The 22,115-nt window shown below is 32.1% G+C and overlaps 4 protein-coding genes across 5 annotated transcripts; 2 read left to right on the forward strand and 2 right to left on the reverse strand.

The window, feature by feature from the left end:
• The first annotated feature begins 346 nt into the window (after positions 1-346).
• LOC121202889 (zinc finger BED domain-containing protein RICESLEEPER 1) lies at positions 347-4,780 on the forward strand. Its single transcript, XM_041104910.1, has 4 exons — positions 347-528; positions 2,256-4,244; positions 4,336-4,410; positions 4,488-4,780. The coding sequence occupies exons 2-3, from the start codon at positions 2,282-2,284 to the stop codon at positions 4,389-4,391; spliced, it is 2,019 nt and encodes a 672-aa protein (XP_040960844.1). The 5' UTR covers positions 347-528; positions 2,256-2,281; the 3' UTR covers positions 4,392-4,410; positions 4,488-4,780.
• A 567-nt stretch (positions 4,781-5,347) lies between these two features.
• On the reverse strand, positions 5,348-8,796 carry LOC121223447 (trifunctional UDP-glucose 4,6-dehydratase/UDP-4-keto-6-deoxy-D-glucose 3,5-epimerase/UDP-4-keto-L-rhamnose-reductase RHM1). The gene is made up of 3 exons (XM_041104911.1): positions 8,556-8,796; positions 6,216-7,783; positions 5,348-6,139 (listed from the first exon to the last, which is right to left on the reverse strand). The coding sequence occupies exons 2-3, from the start codon at positions 7,773-7,775 to the stop codon at positions 5,696-5,698; spliced, it is 2,004 nt and encodes a 667-aa protein (XP_040960845.1). The 5' UTR covers positions 7,776-7,783; positions 8,556-8,796; the 3' UTR covers positions 5,348-5,695.
• A 7,480-nt stretch (positions 8,797-16,276) lies between these two features.
• On the forward strand, positions 16,277-19,527 carry LOC107885968 (bidirectional sugar transporter SWEET2). 2 transcript variants are annotated; one of them, XM_041104912.1, is made up of 7 exons: positions 16,297-16,580; positions 17,661-17,697; positions 17,819-18,035; positions 18,206-18,364; positions 18,456-18,575; positions 18,677-18,811; positions 19,143-19,527. In XM_041104912.1, exons 1-6 carry the CDS (start codon positions 16,520-16,522, stop codon positions 18,788-18,790), a joined length of 708 nt encoding a protein of 235 aa, XP_040960846.1. In that variant the 5' UTR covers positions 16,297-16,519; the 3' UTR covers positions 18,791-18,811; positions 19,143-19,527. The 2 variants fall into 2 exon arrangements, with proteins under 2 accessions (XP_016665235.2, XP_040960846.1); XM_016809746.2 differs by lacking the exon at positions 19,143-19,527 and having other exon boundaries at positions 16,277-16,580; positions 18,677-19,055.
• On the reverse strand, positions 19,264-21,964 carry LOC107885976 (uncharacterized). Its single transcript, XM_016809759.2, has 2 exons — positions 21,243-21,964; positions 19,264-19,602 (listed from the first exon to the last, which is right to left on the reverse strand). The coding sequence occupies exons 1-2, from the start codon at positions 21,738-21,740 to the stop codon at positions 19,555-19,557; spliced, it is 546 nt and encodes a 181-aa protein (XP_016665248.2). The 5' UTR covers positions 21,741-21,964; the 3' UTR covers positions 19,264-19,554.
• Between the last annotated feature and the right edge of the window lie 151 nt (positions 21,965-22,115).

The following is a 22,115-nucleotide window of genomic DNA, read 5'->3' on the forward strand; positions in this document are numbered from 1 at the left end:
TTTTAGCTATGTAAAAAAAATTTTGATGATTGCAATGAACCTAAATTTAACTCATAATTGACATTGTTACATGAGAAACGAAATGAGTTCTTTTTTTTATTTCAAAATATTACCTCAACAAATTTAAGAGAAAAAATTTAACTGAAAGAAAAATAGATGAACTAAATTCTTTGAGATAAAAGGGGACTAAATCTGAAAAGAGTACGGGAAATTGGAGTATATTTTAAAAGAAAAAATGGGCTGTTATCCAGGTAACATAACAAAGTATAGGGGCTGTTTTTGATATTTCCCCCTAAATAAACAAGTGTCTCTCAGCAACAGATCCACCCAAACTCTTATTCGGATCTTGACCCAAACTCTCCTCCATAATCCAAAGTCCAAACTCCGATCCACTCTCTCCCTCTCTCCTTTTGTTTTTTTTGTCTGTTATCAACAGAATCCAGACCCTAATACCCTTCTCGGATCATCCGGTTGGACCAACCTGTGGAGCTAAGCTTTTTGTCTCTGCTAAACAATCTGGTTATCTGGGTATAATTTTCTCTCTTTTTTCTGGGTTTAATATTATGTGTTTTATTTACTCGAATTTTGATCGAACCCCTTTGTTATTATGTTAAATAAAAAAATTTCTCTTGATGGGTTTTAATTTTAATTTTAAAAGCTTGGTCGATTGAGCTTTTATTTATCTGAATTGAATGTAAATTTGGTGCTTTTTAGCGTTTACTTTTGTTGGGATTTTGTTATATTTGACTTTAATTCGTTAGAAGAACCCTTTTTTTTTCAAAAGAATTTAATTAAAAGTTTGGGTTTTTTTAGAATTGTTTATCTTCAATCGTGTTTGATTTTGGTAGCTTTTACATTTTCATCTCTGTTGGGTTTATGTTGTTTTCCTCATAATATTTATTATAATTTAGAGCATTTTCTTTTCTTTTCTTTTCTTTTCCCTTTACGAATTTGGCTAAAAGTTTACTTCTTTAGGAATTTCTTTTCTAATTGTTTCTTTTTTCTGTAGTTTGTGGGGTTTTTAAAATATTGTGTTGTGTGTTTAATTCTTTTATCAAGGGTCATAATCCATATGTTATTGTAAAAGCTCTAGATAAATATCATTCCAAGAGGAAAAAAAAAAGAATTGCTTGTTTAGTTGAATAAGAGTTTATAGATTACAATGGAAACATGCTAATTTGGAAAATAATATCTCTCCAAGTAACTAAAGAGGGTAGCTAAAGAAGTTTTAATTTCCATTGGTACCTGCTGGACGAAATCCCGAACTCTAAAGCTTTTCTATTATGAGCTCTTCCTTTGGCTTGTTGTTATTAGCCTCGTATTAAATACTTATATATAGAAAGAACTAAGATATGATTAAAACATTTGCCTCAAGGTGGCTTAGAGCCTCTCCTAATTTTCAGGTTTGAGTTATTGAAAAGAAGATGACTGATATGTTACTATCAATTTGAACATGATTTCCTCTTTATCGTGTCTTTTTATTGACACTGGTCCAGTAGAGAGATTTTGTGAAATTATTTTCATTTTGATAGCAGATTTAAGATAGAAGTGAAGAGGGAAAATAAATCATCACTAGTAATTCTCTCTTAACCTACTTTTCATTTCTCTTGAAAGAGTGTATGCGCGAGTGTTGGTTTTTTTTTTTTGGGGGGGGGGGGCGGAGGGGTGATTTGAGAAGAAATTGGAAGTAAATAATGTAATTCTGTTTGACGTTTCCAGTATATATATATCATTTTTGGGGGGAGGGGGGGGACAAATCATGTTCACAGGCTCTCTTAATTGTATGTAAACTTGTAGTTTCTCGATATGTCTGTTGTTTGTTGGTTGCAATCCGAACAATTAAATATTGAATTCATATCGTGTAACTTCTCTCCTGTGGTTTTGTTTATCTCTCTACCCTTCTAAAGTTTCAGTTTTTTTTTTCTGCACTTCAACTTATCCTAGATGCAAATTTGTAATATAGTTTTTCTTCTACAAGATTGAAGACAACTAAAATGCTATTAAAGCTACACCAATTTGCATATTGCAGCACTTGGGAAAAAAATTGCATTTTTTTCCTATTATTGATATTCAATCTAATTTTTATTAACACTTAATGATATAATTACACTTGCATTTTAGGATTATTTGATAATATTCAATGATTCTTCTGTTCCACATTTGATGTTTCTCATCCTGAATTTGTGTTGTGAAGTATTTTCTTTATTTTTCAAAAGGCGACTATGTTGTCATATGACTTTGTGTTAAATATGCAGGCTTTGGTTCATCTTGAGCCTATGCGATGGAAGTGGCTAATGAATCCACTGCTAAGAAACCAAAAAGGTTGACTTCTGTTGTGTGGAACCACTTTGAAAGGGTTAAGAAAGCCGACATATGTTACGCGGTATGTGTTCATTGCAACAAGAAATTAAGTGGATCGAGTAATAGTGGAACCACCCATCTGAGAAATCACTTAATGCGGTGCTTGAAAAGATCGAACTATGATGTTTCCCAACTACTTGCAGTAAAGAGAAGGAAAAAAGAAAATACCCTTACCATTGCAAATATCAGTTACGATGAAGGGCAGAGAAAGGAGGACTATATGAAGCCCACTATTGTCAAGTATGAGCAGGACCAGAGAAAGGATGAAGCTTTCAACCTTGGAAGCAGTTGGTTCGACCCAGAGAGAAGTCGGTTAGATCTTGCCCGCATGATTATATTACATGGCTACCCCTTAGCCATGGTTGAACATGTTGGATTCAAGGTATTTGTCAAGAATATGCAGCCATTGTTCGATGTTGTCCATAATAGCACCATTGAGCTGTCTTGTGTGGAAATTTATATGAAGGAGAAGCAGAGAATTTATGATATGTTAAGTAAATTGCAAGGCAGAATTAACCTCGCCATTGAGATGTGGTCTTCCCCTGAGAATTCTAAATACGTATGCTTGACAGCGCATTATGTTGATGATGAATGGAAACTACAAAAGAAGATTCTTAATTTCTTAACACTTGATTCTTCTCATACCGAAGACATGCTTTCAGATGTAATTATCAAGTGTCTGATGGATTGGGACATAGACTGTAAGTTGTTTTCCATGACATTTGATGATTGTTCGACTAATGATGACATTGTCTTGAGAATAAAAGATCAGATTTCTGAAAGCAGGCCACGTTTAAGCAATGGGCAATTATTAGATGTGCGCTCAGCTGCACATGTTTTAAATTCAATTGCTCAAGATGCCATTGAAGCTCTCCAAGTGGTGATCCAAAAGATTCGAGGAAGTGTTAAATATGTTAAAAGTTCACAATCAATACTAGGGAAGTTCAATGAGATTGCCCAGCAACAAGGAATCAACAACCACAAGATCGTAGTTCTTGATTATCCTATACGATGGAATTCAACATACATGATGCTCGAGACTGCTGTAGAATACAGGAATGTGTTCCATCACTTGCCAGAGCTTGATCCGGATTTTGCTTTGAGTGATGAAGAGTGGAAACGGGCAAGTTCCATTGTCAGCTATTTGAAATTATTGATTGAAATCATTAATGTCTTCTCCAGCAACAAATGTCCTACTGCAAATATATACTTCCCTGAAATTTGTCACGTCCACATCCAATTGATTGAATGGTGCAAGAGCTCGGATGCTTTTCTTAGTTCATTGGCAACAAAGATGAAAGCCAAGTTTGATAAATATTGGAGCAAGTGCAGTTTAGGGTTGGCAGTAGCAGCTATCTTAGATCCCCGATTCAAGATGAAGTTGGTTGAGTATTACTATTCCCAAATTTACGGCAGTACTGCTTTAGAACGAATCAAAGAAGCATCTGATGGTATCAAGGAACTCTTTAATGCATACTCTATCTGCTCAACTTTGATTGATCAGGGTTCAGCTTTGCCTGGCAGTAGCTTACCTAGCAGTAGTAATGATACTAGAGATAAACTAAAGGGCTTTGACAAATTCCTCCATGAGACATCTCAGAGCCAAACTGCAATATCGGACTTGGAAAAATATTTAGATGAGCCCATGTTTCCTCGTAACTGTGACTTCAATATCTTAAATTGGTGGAGAGTCCACACACCAAGGTATCCAATCTTGTCAATGATGGCACGTGATGTTCTAGGAACTCCTATGTCAACCGTTGCGCAGGAGTTCGCATTCAATGCTGGAGGTCGGATTCTTGATAGCAATCAAAGTTCACTGCCTCCTGATACTCGACAGGCTTTGATATGCACAAGAGATTGGTTAAGGACGCAATCTGATGGTGCGTGTATTATTCAACTTTATCTCTTTAAACAAACGCTTCTAATTCTCTATACATCTCTAATGATATACTGCCGTTATCAACGTAATAGATGCAACACCATCGTCAAGTCATTATGCGCTACCGCTTTACGTTGAAGCAAATTGATCCAATCCTCCCCTTCTCAGTAAGCCTTTGTTAAATTATTTTCCTATGTTGCTGGTTTTGCTAGTGCCCTTATTTTTGATGGGTTTCTCATGCAAGGTACATGGATCTTTTCCTAAGCTAATAAAGATTGCATCTGATTGCATTGAAGCACTTGAGCTTTGGGTCATAATCAAAAAATTGGACAAGCTGTTATTTTATATCTGATAATGGTGTTTCAATGTGGCTCTGGTATTATACTTCTTCCTTTAGGAGCTAAAATTGAATGTACATTTGTAGGATAATAAGAACCAAATGCTTATATAGCTATGCCCCAATTCAAGCAACTCTTTGCTATGGTTGATGTAGTTATTTTATTTCAAGTTAATACTTAAGATACATGTTGAAATGCCCTTTCAGGTTCTTGCTGGGCCTATCAAGGCAAATTTTATTTTATTGTACCTTAAACCGTCTCATAAACACGTTCTAATTTATAGATACCTCTAATAACATTTATATTCTATATAATATTTGTCTTAAACTAATATAATATAGAAGAAAAAGATATTTGAACCCCCACAATTTTTTTAATAAAAGAAATTATATGTGAATCACTGAATTAAATATTCGAGAAATATAATTATTAAGCAAATTACTTTTTAGTATAAAAAAATTGGAGTTTTAAGTATTATTTGACCAAGTTAAAAGTGCTGTTTTACTTTGCATTCTTGGTTTAACAATTTAGAAGTAAAAGGCTAGCAGTGTGTTTAAATGTAAAATAAAACATTTTTTTGAACAAAATTGGACTTTCACAAGCATGGTTTGCAATTGCAATACACAAAATAAATGTTTAAGATTTTCTTTTTCCAGTCATATTAAGTGTATATGGTAAGTTAGCAACTTGCATGGTATTTTCATTTCTTTTATTTCTTAAGGAAAAAAAAAGATTGAAAATAGAAAAAGAAATTGCAAATATAAGATTTTATGCAATAAAGCAAATTCTTCCATTAGAAACCAGTTCAAGAGTGTTAAAAGCCAAAAAAATTTCAACTAACAAAATACAAAAAATAGTACACCTGACCTGATACCTACAGAACTCAAATCTGAGCATTGGGTATAGATATTTATACTTCAAAATATGGATTGGACATGTATACTCCAAAAAATGGAAGAATCTAAGCAACATAGGTTAATACCTTGTAGCTCAAGTAAACTAATTTGGTGGAAGATAACGGTAGCAAAAGAGTGGAGCTTAAAAGATATTCCTGATCATATAATATTAGGTGCAGAAAGTATAGAATCTATAAGCTGAAACCTGCTTAATAAGCTCAGGTTCTCCTGTTCGGTTCAAAGGCATACTTAATCAGTGATTCTTTGATGGATAACAACTCAGGGAACTCCTTCTTCAACTTGGATGCATCCATCTCGTTATTGCTTCGGGGTGCAACGATCACCTTGGCTTGTTCTTCTAATGTGAAGTTTTCCCACTTAAACTTGGGGTCAATGTAAGTCTTGTACATCTCGAGGATCTCATTGTGGCTCACAACCCCAGGGTTTGTGAAGTTCCATATACCCCTCAAGTTCTTCTTTGCCATCTCGATCGATATCGGTAGAAGTTCGTCCAAGACTGTCATGCTGTTGGGAATGTTGACCACCTTGTTGTAGCGTGAAATCTTGGTGATGAAGTTGCGTGGATTGTTTAGGTCAGATGAGATTGGCATTCGAACTCTAAGGGTGCAGACGTTGTCATACTCTTTCAACAGCTCTTCAACCTGGAAAATATTGGAGAGAGTTTATGAGCACACAAACAAAACCAGAATCAAATAAAAAGATATCCAAAGTAGTTACCACGGCCTTGGTTTTTGAATAGAAGGAACCGATGAAATTGGGTTTATCTTCCTCTTTAAATCCAATGCCAGAGCCCTGAGGATGTGCAGTATCATACTCAAATATACACCCGGTAGCGAAATTCATCATCAACAGCCCATGGTCTCTGCAAACATCTGCCAAGGTTAAAGTACCAGCCACATTGGCACGAATTGTTTCTGTTTTGTGAGATTCACACCAATCAACATTAGGTCTGCCGGTAACACCAGCAGCATTAAACACATGGGTCGGCGTTATATTTTGAATATCTGCATTGAGTGATGAACGATCTTCCAAGCGTCCTTTTCCATATTCGAAGGCAATACCTTGTTTCTCGCATAACTGACCAAGTAAACCACCTATCCAGCCAGTCCTGCCATAGATCAAGAACTTCAAGGATTGTTTTTGGGGAGAGCTACCGCCCTTGGGGGTTGGAACCACCATTCGGGCCTGATTAGGACCACTTACATATGATGTCTCTTTGCCGTCCTCGGAATCGAAGTGTGTACTTCCAGGCATCATCAACATTCTTGGGTGCGGAAGCAACGCACCAGTCACATCACCCCACCAATCAGGGTTTTGAGTGTACCATTTTATGGTCTTCTTCAACCCGTCTTCCCATACAGTTCGCTCGGACCATCCCAAGTTCTTCAATCTCTGATCATCAAGAAAATACCTCTGGTCATTGAACGGTCTGTTTTCGACAAACTCAATGCTTGTCTCAGGATCCATCGAGAAAAGTTTGCATATATCTCTAGCTACATCAATCACTCTCCTTTCTTTCTTCGTGCCAATATTATAAACACGACCAACTTCACCCTTGTGAAGAATGACTTCAAATGCTTCAGCAACATCCTCACAGTATAAATAACTCCTCACATTAGAACCATCCCCATGAATCGGAAGAGTCTTCCCCCTCATTGCCAATAAGATAAACTTGGGAATTAATTTTTCCGGAAACTGATTGGGACCATAAACATTGTTTCCACGGGTCGTAATTACAGGTAATCCATATGACCTCCCATATGCCATAACAAGCATTTCAGCACCTGCTTTTGTTGCAGAATACGGGTTCGTTGGGAGAAGTTGGGAAGCTTCATGGTTTCCTACAACTGCATCCTCGTCCGTCTCCCCGTAAACCTCATCGGTGCTAACATGGATGAACCTCCTAATCTGACCTGTGACTTTGCAAGCTTCAAGTAGGACATGAGTGCCATAAATATTGTTCTTTGTAAACTCGAAACTGTTCCCAAATGAATTATCAACATGAGTTTGTGCTGCAAAGTGCATTATTGTGTCAATAGACTCCGTGATAAGAAGATAGTTAACAAGATCAGCACTTTCAATGTCCCCCTTCACAAACTTAAAGTTTGGGGATAACTTGGAAGGAAGGAGGTTTTTAGTGTTTGAGCAGTAATCAAGCTTATCAAGTACAACAATCTTGTACTCGGGGTAGTTCCGAACAAGCCGATTGGCAACATGAGATGCAATAAACCCAGCAGCCCCAGTTATCAGGATATTCTTGGGTTTATAAGAAGCCATATTCAATTCTACAAAAAAACAAAAGAAGTATACAACCTAACTTCAGAAGTACGGAAAAAATATAATAAAAATCATCACCAACTTGCATAAACAAATACACAAAAACGTAAACATAGAAATTAGAATCTAGGACTACGTATTACATGTACAAGTCCAAAACCATATAAAGACAAACATACATGTAAGCAAAAACAACCTTAAAAACAGATCTTCAGGGAGCATTGGTGGATCATATCATACAGTGAAATCAAATCACAATGCCATATTGTTTTCTAATCTGTTTTTGTATGAATTTCCCTAGCATTTATTCAAACATCTCATTATCCAAATAATAAAAATGATCTAAAACTCCCTTTTTTTTTATAGTCAATAATTGCAATCAAAGTTCAACAAATAAAGAAGAAAATGATCAACAAGTTTACAACAGCATCATAATACCAGATCCAATACAAACAAAAGATTACTACTTCGAATATGTTAAGAAAATAAAAATCAAATCTTTTTAAATCCAATTCCAGTATGTATAACAAGGGAAAGAGGTCCAGATCCATCCAATTAATAAGCAAAAAAATGTAGCCAAAGTAACAGCAAAAATAGTAATCCAATCCAAGACATAAAATTTCCTTAAATAACGGATCTAAGAAAGCTAAGAAATGCCCAAATCATAAAATGACCTCAATCAATAAAACGAACACCAAATTTCCAAACAAACACGATCATGGATCACATTTGATCTTTCCAACAAATGACACTGAAAAAGAGAGAACTTTTTTAACTTACAAGTTGGATAGAAATCAATCAAAATCCAGAGACAGAAATCGAAAAAAAAATTACAGAGATAGAAAGTATTGATAGAAGAAGGAAAAGAGAGAAATTTAGAGTAGGGGAGATGAATCTTTTGACGGAGAGGGAAATTGAGGAGACTTCATTTATATGTGTATACATATAGGTAGCTCTGCAAACTAAGAGAGACAGTTAAGGAGAGCCATGAACATAGGCGAAAGGACGAAAATACCCTTAGTCGGTGATTCCTTTTTACTGGTGGCTCAAATTTATTTTATGGAAAATATAGGTAGGGGTTAAAGGGAATAAAATTGATACATTATACTTGGCTTTTTTTTAGTTGACCCAAAATGTTTTATTACTTACGAAAATGATCCACTTGATCATATACAAAAATGACCTATTTGTTATAGTAAATCTCGGTGTCGTTATTGTCATTGGCGGCACCACCCCTAACAAATACCCAATCATTGCCCTGTTTAAATAATAATAATTTCTTTGGGTGTCGTTGTTGTCATTAGCGACACCAATAAAAATGTGCATACATGTCATGCTAAAATACTCGTATTCTGAGGGAAAAAGAAAAATATATATTTTAATATGTGTCATTAATGACAATGGCAGCATTGTCGTTTTTATTTTTATTTAAAAAAACATGTCAAATATTTTTTTTGATGCTGCCGTTCTTTTTGGCGATATCAATGTGTTTTAAAAAAATAATTTTTTAATGGGTGCTACCGGCTTCTATGGCTGCACTAGAGAAATTTAAAAAAAATTGTCATCTATTCTCTAAAACAAAGACTTGGATCTAGTGCAACAAAAAAAAAACAGTACCGTCATCGTCGAGTGAAGAAGCATAAGGACAAAGAAGAAAAATATTTGATATATACCTGGCTAATAAGAGAAACTCCAAAGGTGAGAAAGAAAAATGGAAAACTTTTGAGAAAAAGTAAAAAAATTATGGGGGAGATTAGAGGTGCTCATGGGTCAGGCCGGGCCCAAAAAAATTTCGGCCCGCGTCCTAGGCCCGGGCCCAGCCCGACCCAAAATATGGGCCTAAAATTTTGTCCAGGCCTGGCCCGAGAAAAAATTCCTAAGCCTAAGCCCAGCCCGGCCCATTTTTTAATAAACACCAAAAATTTATTTTAAAAATAAAAAATAAAAAAAGTATTTTAAAATATTTTAAAATTAAAAATATATATTTTTATTATATTCGGGCCGGGCTGGGCTCGAGGCAAAAAAGTAGTGCCCAAGGCCTGACCCGTTTTTTAAACCAGCCTCATTTTTTTTGCCCAAACCCATATTTTGGGCCTATATTTTTACCCGAACTCTCCCATATTTCGGGCGGACAGTCAGGCTGGGCCAGACCGGGCCGCCAGGCCCATGAGCACCTCTAGGGGAGATTGAAGAAAAGTTGAAATAATAAAGAAAACTGTCACATCCCAAAATTCGGTCTTGTAGATTTGGGTTAGTGGACCGGGTATCCAATCGAAAACCATATAAAGACAAACATACATTTATCCACTCTGGATCTCGAAATTAATTTCGAAAATTGAGGGCCTAATATTTTTAAAATGGTTTTTTTTAATGGATTTAGAAAGAATTAAAAAAAAGGGATTTTAATTAAAAGAGGACTAATTTGTTAAAGGGTCAAACTTGAGAGTTGCCCAAAAGCAATTAATCTAATTTGTTAAAACCCTTCTCACTTTTCTTTTCTCCCTTGTCCTTTCATTTGAAATTTTTCCAAACACAAATCTATGCATTTTTCTCTCCAAACAACCAAGTCATTTTGATTTTCTCACCTTCCAAATACTCAATTTTTAGGAAAACTCTCAATTTCTTGGTCAATTTTCTCATTCTTCTTTGAAGGATTATTAAGGAATCCAAGCTTCAATTCATTTTTCTTCTTCAATCAAGGTTAGGTTCTAATTCTTAATGATGTTTTTATGTATGTTGCTTTTTCAAATCAAGATTTTATCATTTATAATGAGATTTCTACGAATCTAAAGATTTAAGTCGAAATTGAGCTCTAAAATGGTGAAATTCGGATTTCTATGTTAAACCTCTATTTTGAAATGATTTCATCTTCTTTTGAAGTGATTAAAAAGTTTTTAAACTTAATTTAACAGATCATTAAGAAATTTTAAGGATTTGATAATTTTTGCTCTTTAAAGTTTAGATGTGATAAAGAGAAGTTTGTTTAAGCTTTCGACAATCAAGCGAAAGTTAAATCGGTGAGTGATTTGGAGTTGTTGTTTGTAAGCACAATTCAATGAGTTAATTGGAGGCTTAGGTTAGCCTAAATGACTATTCTAAGTTCCAATTATAAGCCTTCTTACTCATTCTTGATTTATTTTACAAATAATGCTTAAGTATTGTGAGATGTGTTGTATGATGAGCTATTACGGAAAAATTTTAAATGTTTATGGCAATATGTGACATGTGATTTGCTAGTTTTATGTACACATATGAGATTTATAGCAATTGCGGCTTATTGAGCATTGTGTTGGCGCTTGAAAGTGCATTAAAAATTAACGAGATAATGTTGTGAACATGTTGAATATGAACAAGTGTAAATGTGCATAAAATAGTAAATATTTGTGTATAAACTGATATGTTGGCCTTGTGATCTATTCAATACATGGCATGTCATAGGATTTGAGTGCTTACACATCTATTCAATACATGGGACATGTTGGAGAGATAAGGGAATGTTGAGTCTTTACTCCATCCATTGGGACATGTTGATGTGTTAGAGAGTGTTAGATTTGTGCTACACTTTATTTAGGACATGTTATACTCTTTGTGTTATAGTGAGGTGATATAAGGAGATCCGTTTATCCAATGAAATGTGTTTTCCTATAGGTTTTGCAAGTCACAAATAGCCAATATATCATTATTGAATTGTTTGTATCATGCTTAAAAGTGTCATGAACTATTGCCTTAGTATGCTTTTTATTAACCTTGGATAATGTGGTTTATTATAGCAACCTTGAGCATTCACTGAGCTTTGTAAAGCTCACACTCGCATTTCAATATTTTGTAGAGAAATAGTTCTACCGAGGAGCGGGAAATGGGCAAGCAAAGTGATCCATTCAAGGCATAGTGGTTGAGTATATGTTGAAGTTTTTGAACTCTTTAAATAAAGGTAATGTGGGTTGCTTTTATGGGAATAGACTTCACTTGTTGGTATTGTACGCTTAAGTGTAATAATTTCATCTATGTATACTTGTACTTTTTTTTTAACAGATTGGTTCATAAAACAAATCCGCCTCTAGTTGAAAGTTGAGTCATACTCTCTAGAATTTAAATTTATTTGGATTTGATTTGAATTTATTTAAAAAATCATTTTATTATTTAAATTACAATAAAAATATTAAAATGTTTTTATAATAACATTTATATTACCTTTTATCATTAAATTCAAAAAATATTTTATTAATAAAATAGTAATTCAAGTTAGATCCAAGTGGAGTGGATTGGCAGGTCTAGTTGAACCCTATCCATGGCTAATTTAGACTCAGTGGATTATGGGCCCAACTGGCCTTTTTCCAGAAAACACAATCTCAAGTTCTTATATTTAATTAGTATTGAGAAAATTTAATATGAAAAAATATATAAAAAAAATAACACCAAATGCTTCATAAATATCTCCAGCATGACATATCTATACGTATAGTCATTAAAATATTAATCACTTATCTAATTATTGATAAAGCAATTTGCGTATTTGTTCTATGTTTTATATCGTAATTATCATATTTAATGGATTATATAAATAGTAAACTGTCTATTCTTTAATAACTCGTGGTCTATGATTTTTTTATATATTATTTTCCTATTAAAAAAATGAATTCAACAGAATTGGTTTACACGTGGAATACAATTAAAAATTCTTCAAAGAGAAAATTATTAATTATGTTATTAATGGTACCGTATAATTCAGAAAAATAATAATAAACACCCGTAGTAAGCGGTGAAGGACAAGTTTCATCAACACAATAAAGGCTTCAACCTTAGTATCAATAGAACACCATGGTACGTTGACAATTAGTTCTATCGCAACTCAAGCACGACATATCTAGAGAATTATAAGCATTAAATATGACAATAAAATCAGCTTCCGATGGTCCAACGTGACGAGTAAAAATCGAAAAAATAAATGAGCTTCCACCAAACTGAAGAAAATAGTCACTAAAACCATCCCTAAGATTATTTGTAAAAACACTACTACATACTTAAGACTAAAAAACATGTTACAAGAATTATACCAACTTTCTTATAAAAAAATAATTGATAATACAGAAACTTTCTTATAACTAAATACCTAAATCAACTCTGAAACCGTATTGAAAATGGTTTATCCTTTCATAGTATAGTTTTTCTTTAGGATAAATTTTAAAATTATACATGAAGTTTAATTTGGTGCAATTATTCACTTGAAATTCAAATTGTGTTAGTTCAAATGTATATTTAAAACTTTAATTTTGATTTAATCATACACATTTAAAAAATTAAATACGTAAATTTATTTTTATATTGGATAAATATAATTATTTATGTATGCAATATATAAACATAAAATGATATTATATCAATAATCGTGTTAATAATTTATAAAAATTATATCAAATCAAAATTTTATATATAAAATTATACATTAAACCATAAATTATGTATACTTTTTATATTTAATTTTTTTTGCTTTTCATAACAAAACCTCAATTAAATTTCATGAATTTTTTATATTAATTACGTGTTTCGTTTTTTTTAAAAGAAATTCAATTACGTGTTTCGTTTTTTTTTAAAGAAATTCAATTACGTGTTTCCATAACCACATTAATATATTTAATTAAGCAATTCCATGCAAATTAAGATTTGTTTTTACAGCAAGTATAGATAATATAAAATAAAAAAGAGTTGACTAAACAAATCAAAAATATGAGTTGGCTTTTATAAATAATAAATAAAATAATCCCAAATGGAGAATGTGTTATAAAAATCAAAATTGATGTGCACGCTTCCAAAAAAAAGGGTACACGCTACTATAATTTGATTTAACAACTAATTTTACAAAATATATTTAATTTTAGGAAAAACTATATATTTTTAATTTTCAAAACTAATAAAATCGTAATATAAATTTTTTTAATGGGTTAGACATTTCAATCGTACTAAAATTGAAAAATATGTATTTAAAAATATAAGTGTACGTCCAGAATAATAAATAATAAATAATGAAACATAATGTTTAAAATTACTAATAAAAATAGTTTAAATTGTAAGAAAATTAATTGTACTAAAAATATTAAATGTACTTCAATTGTTTATTATGATTCTTTTTAGTTGATAGCGAGTTGATTTATGACACGAAAAATAAAATTATGTAACAAATATATTTATAAAAATTAGCATAAATAATAATTAAAGTTTTGATTGAATGGTAAAATGTAAATATAAAAAAAACTAAAAATACATGAGTTCAACTTTTATTATGCGTGTTTATTTTTTTTATATAAAAGATATCATCAAATAACATAATCATAAAATGAGTATATTTTCGTCTTTTACCAAACAATATTCGATTAACCCGTAGCTCCATTCAGAATTAATTAGACATTTTGATATATTCAAAAATTACATGGAAAAAAATATTATTATTTTAATACATAAAACTACCTATAATCCTTCTCCAACTCTTTAATAAGAAGATAAATATATTTCAACACGCTTAAACCCACATCCTCCTACATAAATAATAATATTAATACCAACTAAACTGAGATTCAATATGTAAAAATATGTTATTTTAAAAAAACCAACGTAAAAATCCTAAAATAAAAAAGAAAAGAATACATAAATCGTTATCGTGCATATTTATTATATTACTATCAATTTACATAGTCATATTAACGGTAATGTTAAATGGATAAGATTGACAACTGGTTGGGATAAACTACTTGGACCTCCCCAGCTCAGCATCCTTTGTCTTGAAGTTCTTTTTAGTATTTTTGTTGTCATTTTCAACTAAAAAAGCACATGTCTAATAATAAAATAGCAAAAAATAAAAAGAAAAAAAGTTCATAATATTTATTAAATTCGGAAAAAATAAATTCCTTGAAATGGAACTAAAATTTCAACCAAAAATGTAAAGACTTGAAAACAGATTTTAACCCAAATAAACCAAAGGTAAATTATTATTAAATTATTAAAAAACAAACAACCAAACATCAATAATTATTAAGGAGAGAAATATGACGTAATGAATTACTTTAACATTTTTGTCTTATATAAATAAATAAATTATTAAATATAGTACATTAAAATTGAAAAGGTAAACATCCTTAGTTGGCAGGGTTTTTATTTTAAAATGTTTGCAATTTTATCATTCAATTTTTAAGATGTTATCATTTAGTCATTCAATCGTTAAATTTTTTCTGACGGTTGATTGTATATTTCAAATAATGTTTACACTTTTATTTTGATCACTAAATTTTTTTTTTGTGTGAGTGATAAAAACAAACAAGTAGATTACATTAATTTAATTCAATCAGAAAGGATATCCTCGACAAGTTGAAGTCCCTCATGTATGTTAAAAGTCATCTTAGCTATACGATCTACTTCAAAATTTTCTTCACGAGGAATATGCTCAAGCTTCCAATGTCCAATAACCAACAAGAGCTGTTGAATACGCCTAATAAGCACAAAAGAAGATGGTTTTCAGGAAGTATCTTGAATAGCCTGAAGAACCTCTCGACTATCAAATCTGATCACCACTCCATTATAGCTCCGACTCTGTAAGATCGTCAAACCATCAAGAATCCTCTATAGTTCAATATTAAACACCGAACAGTGTCCCAAACTTTTGTTAAAACTCAGAATCCAACCCCCTTGACAATCAAAAGAAATTTAGGTTTCATACACAATTATTAAAGATGAGTTACTTAGGTTAATTTTAATTTTGAAACATAAAATAATATTTTAAAATTTAGAAGAAGATTAAATTCATTAATTTCAATATTATACTAACAAATTTTTTCAATAAATTATTTAATTGATTTTTATATTTTGAAATTTAAAATTTCAATATTGAAAAAAATATTTAGAACTCGACAAGGGGGTAAGCAAGTACAAATTGACAATTTTTTTAAAGTATTAATTTAGTCTCTACTGCTTTTTCACTTTAGTCCTTAATATTTTTTTTATCCCAATCAACACTTTAAAAAAAGATATTTTTTGGGCAACCAAAATGAAAGCAATTTAGAAGTTGAATGACCAAAATGAAAGTGTGAACATGATGTGATGTGTACAGTTAACCACCGATAAAAATTTAACAGTAAAGTGGTTAAAATGAAAGCACCCTTAAAATTAAGTAACAATTAGACAGTTTACCCAAATTTAAATACAAAACAAAAAATAATAAAAATATATACTAAAACTAAAAATGCAATAAATATCTTACAAAAATTATTTTTTTAAAGTTCCAATAAAACTACTATTGATCATTTTATTATTAGAAAATAATAGAATGTTAAAAAATATTTTCATATTTTATAATTAAATTTAAACAATAACATAATGTAATTATGAAAACAGTAATTTGAATGGAATAATCGATACCGTGCCAAACATATGGTGCATATCATAATGGCCATTTGGCAACACATGTGGGATGAAGTATGTGGTAAGCACGATTTTCCCACATTTTTTTATTTATTTTCGCAAATACCTAGGCAACAGTGCCCCACTAGAAAATTCTGAGAAAAAAAAAGACAAGAATTCAGAGAGAAAAAGAAAACAATTTGTCTGAAAATATCTGTGAAAAGACTAGGGAGCTCGTTGTTTTTCTATTTTCATTTTCTATATAAATATTTCAGGTTTGGTTGGATTTTGGTGGCCTGTTTGTTTTTGTGGTCTTCTTCTTCGTCCAACTTTGTGTCTGTAAGAAAATTCCCTTGTTCATGTTTTTTTCTATTCTAAACGGTACCCTCACAGTTTGCAGAGATGCAGCTGGAATCGCTGGTAATATAATCTTCCTTCGTTTATTTCTTGTAAAGTTCATTTATTTTTTCTAGAAATTTCGTTTTTTGATTGAATTAAGAATGACCCATTAGTCCATTCTTGAAGATGAACTAATTTGATTTATGCTTTTTTTTTAAATAATTTTTGATAGATTTGAAAATGACCCATTAGTCCATTCTTGAAGATTTTGGAGCTTAAGGGATCATCATAATTTTTTTTTTTGAATGTTGCTGGGAATTGGGTATTGTTTAAAGTTGAACAAAAGCTTTATTTTGTTGTTGGAATTGCTGAGAGTTAATTATTTATACATAATTTATTCTTCAAATAGTTGGTGGTTCTTTTTTTTTCCTGGATTTAAGTTGATTCTGAGAAACTGAACTTTATTTGCAGAAACTAGGGAATGATTAGAATTTGTGATATTTTTCGTGTCATGTCATGTTTTATCTATGTTCCTCTTATTGTATTACTGTCGTGTCTAAATTTGTTGGATTCTTGCCTGGTTTGGTACAAATAGGAACCTCTCAACTAAAAATTGTAACATGGTCAATGTTTAGATCACCCTGGCTTCCCCTTTATGCTTTGTTCCTTGCTAGGGTATGGTGCGTCTGGTTCGGATAATGTTTGAAGCGACTTTTTGGAGCAGAAAAGAGTTTTGTTCTGTTTTATTGATCTTATTTAGCGTATGGAAGTTTGTTTGTTGTTCTTCTACCATAAGTCTCTAAGTTCCGAATGGAGTTTCCATCTTCGGTAGGGATGCTTTACTTGCACCAATAATTGTTATTGAGGCAATGTACTCTTCGATACTCGAGCATAAATCTAATTAACCACGATTGCACTTTTGAAAGTTTGTTGTTAATCTACCATCAGTCTCTTGGTTCTTAACAGTATTGCCATCTCTGGTACCGGTGCTTTACATGGACCAATAGTAGTTCTTTGAGGCAACATGCCTTTTGGTCCTTGATAATTGTAAATGTCATTTGATGATTTGATATATTGAGTTTGTTTGCTTTATATGCAAGTTTCGATGGGAAAAATCATATAAAACGACATCAATCTGATCTCAATCCTTGTTTATTTCAGGGAACATCTTTGCTTTCGGGCTGTTCATATCACCCATGTATGTTCTACTTTCTAAGTATTTTAATCCAGGTTGTAAGAATTTGTTTTCTGAAGGAATAGATTCTTATATCTTATCCTCTGACTAGTTCCAATTATTGCTTTTCGTTTTAACTTTTCAGACCCACATTTAAAAGAATTATCAGAAACCAATCCACCGAGAATTTTTCGGGATTGCCTTACATATATGCCCTTTTGAACTGCTTGATCTGCACGTGGTATGGCACGCCCCTGGTATCTCATGACAACGTACTGGTTATGACGGTCAATTCAATCGGTGCTGTTTTTCAGATTACCTACATTGTCACCTTCATTGTATATGCCGATAAAGAGAAAAAGGTTGTCTAAAATTTTCAAATTTATATGCATTTGTTGTTCTGGCTACAATGATCATACCCTTATATTATGTTTGTATGTGTGTCGGAATAAGAACTTCAAGAAAAACGAAGGCTCCAGCTAATATAGGTGTTGTTTTCAACTGTTGGTCATATGATTTGTGTTGATGACAGATGAGAATGCTTGGAATGCTACTCGGAGTTTTTGGCCTACTGGCGATCATAGTTGCTGGTAGCTTGCAGATAGCTGACCGAGCAACACGGTGGATCTTTGTCGGGCTTTTAAGTTGTGCTTCTCTCATATCAATGTTTGCTTCCCCTTTGTTTATAATAGTAAGTCGATCGGTCAAAAGCACTACATTTGATTGTTTCTGAAAATTCATTATTGATGACATGTTATCTGTAACACGAACTTTGTTCCCAGAATTTAGTAATTCGAACAAGGAGTGTTGAATTCATGCCATTCTATCTCTCCCTCTCGACATTCCTGATGAGCACTTCGTTCCTCCTATACGGCGTCTTTAACTTTGATGCCTTTATTTACGTAAGCTTCCTCTAACATCGACGACAGATTCTTTTCTTTTCTTTTTTTCGTTATAAAAGTTGTTAGTTTTATGCTTTAAAATTGGCTCTCTGTTTTTTCAGGTTCCAAATGGAATTGGAACTATTTTGGGGATTCTACAACTCGCGTTGTACTTCCGATATAAAGCGAAGTCCATGGAAGAATCCAATGAGCCACTCATGGTGTCACAAGCGTGACTCTTGCTTTCTCCTGGAAAGGTAACTTCTTCTATGTTCCGTTTCTACGCTTCAATGCTTTTTCGATGGCGTGTAAGTGGAAAGTTTTTGATGTTGAGGTGTGTATAGTGATGGGATCGTTTGATGTATGGTTTCATTCGTTGTATTATTCCGAACATGGTCTGATTCTTTGTCTAAACAAATTTGTTCGTCGACACTCCGGTTTATTACGGACAGTGTCTAGGCTTTGCATGTATGAGCGAAGCAAAAATTCATTTTGGTTTGAGATCGACTCGTTTACGTATTACTACTGTTTTTGCATCATACAACTTTCCAACAGAATTTGTGCGCACTTGAATGTATGTGTTTGCAGGTGATGAACTTGATCGACCTATGTTATTCGAATTCGGGCATAAATATCATATGCAGATATATGTTTCAAACACGAGTTTATTCAATTTTAAAAAGCTTTTCATATACTTGGAGTTTATATACGTGTACGTAAAAATGTGCTAATTCAATTCAATCCTGGTGAAAGTGGTCTCCTATAAGTAGAAAGCCGAACTTAAATAAAGCGTCGGAGCAACATAGATAATATTTGGCTCAATCATGTGTTCCCATGGATTTTCTATTTTTCCAATTTTCTTTTTTTATCGAAACTATTTTTCGATTTTTATTTTTGTTTTGAAATACTAGGGCTAATAGAGTAATTTTGTACATGATAAAAGTTTGAATTACATTCCTGAAAAACTTTGTTCGTGTTACAAGCTAATTTTGTACGGAAATTAAAGCAGGTCCCTTAATGTTGTTCTCACAACTCCTGTGGATTTTCCCTGAAAATGATTACCAATAATATATTAGTAGGGAATCGTTACCAACTACCAAGTAGTAAAAAATTCGACTTCAAATGTTGGGACTTGAGCTCAATTGAATAACTTGATTGGAAATTTATCTATTTAGTAAATAGTAAATTTAATTTTTATGTTTGACTTTAATTTTAATTATTTACACTCGATATTAATCTTAAATAAATAAAAAAATAAGAAGTTAACTAAGCTCTTAAGTTATTTGAATCAAATATTAAGTTACTCGAATTCATTTTTAAGTTGAATTCTGATTGAGGGGTAAAATTTTTTTTAATTAAAAAAAAGAGTAATTAAGCTGTTTTTTTTTGCAGTACTTGAATTTTTAAAATATATTAAAAAGACTCAAACTTAAAAAAAAAACAATTAAGTCATTATTTTTTTTAACTCAATTAGGTACTTGAACTGTAAAATACATCAAAAAGTCTCTTTAACTATTAGCTTTGACAGTTGACCATTAAGATTAACTTTTTAATTAAAGTCACCCCATGTCATAACCACGACATAATATGTGGCAAAAAAATTATAAAAATAAAAATCAATAAAAATTATAAAAATTATTAAATTTTAATGAAAAATTTTAAAATTTTATAAAAGATCTTTTAACCATTAACTTTAATAGTTGATTGTTAAAGTTAACGACCCTTAGTTTTTTTTTTTCAGTTAAAATCATCATGTGTCGCAATACAGTGTGACATGTGGCGAAATGTGATAAAAAAAGTATAAATCAATAAAAATTATAAAATGTTTTTTTATAATTTTCTTACGACTTTATAAAATTTTATAACATTTTTTCTATATTTCTATATATATTATATTTTTTTATACTTTTTTTACGATTTTTGTAATTTTTAATAAATTTTTATATTTTTATTAAATTTTAATTATTTTTACAACTTTTATTGATTTTTATTTTTATCAATTTTTGCCACATGTCACATTTTGGTTGTGACACATGGTGGCTTTAACCGAAAAAAATTAGGGATGGTTCAAGTACCCAATTGAGTGTAAAAAAAGCAAAGGCTTAATTATTTTTTTGAAAAAATTTGAGGGCCTTTTTGATGCATTTTAAAAGTTTAAATACCCAATTGAATGCAAAACAAAAGTAAGGCTTAATTGCTTTTTTTGAAAAAAATTGAAAGTCTTTTTTATGCATTGTAAAAATTGAATAAAAAAAACAATGGGTTAATTACTGTTTTTTGAAAAGTTTTAAGAGTTTTTTACATCCTTAATCCTTGAATTTAGTAAAGTGACCAAAAAATTTCCCATATGCTCACATGTTTTTCCCTTGACTTGTAGTGAAAATTTCACAAATCTCACTTTGGCCCTCCATGTGTTCGCATTTGATTGGATTAAATGGCCATGTGGAATTTTTCTTTTAGGAGGAATGGTCAAGTGACTAAAGTGAGGACGAAATAAAAGTAGCGAGAGCAAAGTGATCAAAAAAATAGTAAAAAGACTAAAGTGAAATTTCACTATAGTATAAGGGCCAAAATATATATTAAACCTAAATTTGTTTAAGCTTTTCTATACGTATGATTTAATATTTTTGTATGAAATGAAGTGAAATCATTGATTTTAGCTATGGAAGAAACTGATAAAATAATCACCTGATTATCGTTCGCCTGATCGGAAAGTCTCTTGACGGAATCATCAAGCAACTGCCCTCTTTCATCATACAAAATCAGCCCACTAAACTGCGGCAGTTCACATTTCTCCCCCATAAGTATCGGTCTTTGCCACACCGGCGAATCCGAGTTATGGCTTCGCCACCCCACACTCTCTCCATACTCTTCCAATCCCAACAACGGCGGTGGCCTCTCTTCCCACCTAAAACTCCTCTCTCCCCACCGTTTAGCTCCACTCCACATCACTGATCCCATCAACACCTTCTTCGGTACCCAACTGCAACCCGGCTCACGCCACTTCGCATTCATCGAACCATCCCCGACCGCGTCTCCGTCCACCACTTGCTTTTTTCGAGCTTTCTTTTTGAGAACCGTGGCGGCACAAAGACCAACAATGGCGGATGCAGCACAAACGAAGACAATGACTGCTTCTTGTGTTGTAAGCTTCCATTTCTCCTCTAAACTCCACAATGCTTCCATGGGTTCTAACGAACTAAAGATAAACTGCGGTGAAACGTATAATGCATGTATGTAAATGATGAAATGTATGTTGGGTTACGAGATGATAATATCAATGTGCGTTTACGGTACGAAGACATAAAAATTTGTATAACGTTAAAAATAATAGGATATATGAATATATAAAAAATCTGGGTTTAGATTATTACAGTGGAAAAGAGGGAGCTTTCACATGAGAACCACCGTCGTCACTTGTTTTAGCCGTTGGGAATGTATCACCACCGATTTAAGGTAATAATGACAATTCACGAGGCATGCATGGTTGGGGAATGATGAATTTATTTTTTCATTTTCATGAAGAGAATGATCAAACTATTATTTATTGTAAAATTATTA

This window comes from Gossypium hirsutum, chromosome D11 (genome assembly GCF_007990345.1).
Source record: "Gossypium hirsutum isolate 1008001.06 chromosome D11, Gossypium_hirsutum_v2.1, whole genome shotgun sequence".
Classification (NCBI taxonomy): Eukaryota; Viridiplantae; Streptophyta; class Magnoliopsida; order Malvales; family Malvaceae; genus Gossypium; species Gossypium hirsutum.

Excerpts from the sequence above, each read along its gene's own strand:
- LOC121202889 (XM_041104910.1), top strand. The coding sequence starts at position 2,282 with ATGGAAGTGGCTAATGAATCCACTGCTAAGAAACCAAAAAGGTTGACT. Across the intron at positions 4,245-4,335 it reads GTTAAGGACGCAATCTGATG|ATGCAACACCATCGTCAAGT; the intron begins GTGCGTGTATTA and ends TCAACGTAATAG.
- LOC121223447 (XM_041104911.1), bottom strand. The coding sequence starts at position 7,775 with ATGGCTTCTTATAAACCCAAGAATATCCTGATAACTGGGGCTGCTGGG. Across the intron at positions 6,140-6,215 it reads ATTCAAAAACCAAGGCCGTG|GTTGAAGAGCTGTTGAAAGA; the intron begins GTAACTACTTTG and ends AATATTTTCCAG.
- LOC107885968 (XM_016809746.2), top strand. The coding sequence starts at position 16,520 with ATGTTTTTTTCTATTCTAAACGGTACCCTCACAGTTTGCAGAGATGCA. Across the intron at positions 17,698-17,818 it reads GGGCTGTTCATATCACCCAT|ACCCACATTTAAAAGAATTA; the intron begins GTATGTTCTACT and ends TTAACTTTTCAG. Across the intron at positions 18,576-18,676 it reads ACTTTGATGCCTTTATTTAC|GTTCCAAATGGAATTGGAAC; the intron begins GTAAGCTTCCTC and ends CTGTTTTTTCAG.
- LOC107885976 (XM_016809759.2), bottom strand. The coding sequence starts at position 21,740 with ATGGAAGCATTGTGGAGTTTAGAGGAGAAATGGAAGCTTACAACACAA. Across the intron at positions 19,603-21,242 it reads ATCAGGCGAACGATAATCAG|GGAAAATCCACAGGAGTTGT; the intron begins GTGATTATTTTA and ends AATCATTTTCAG.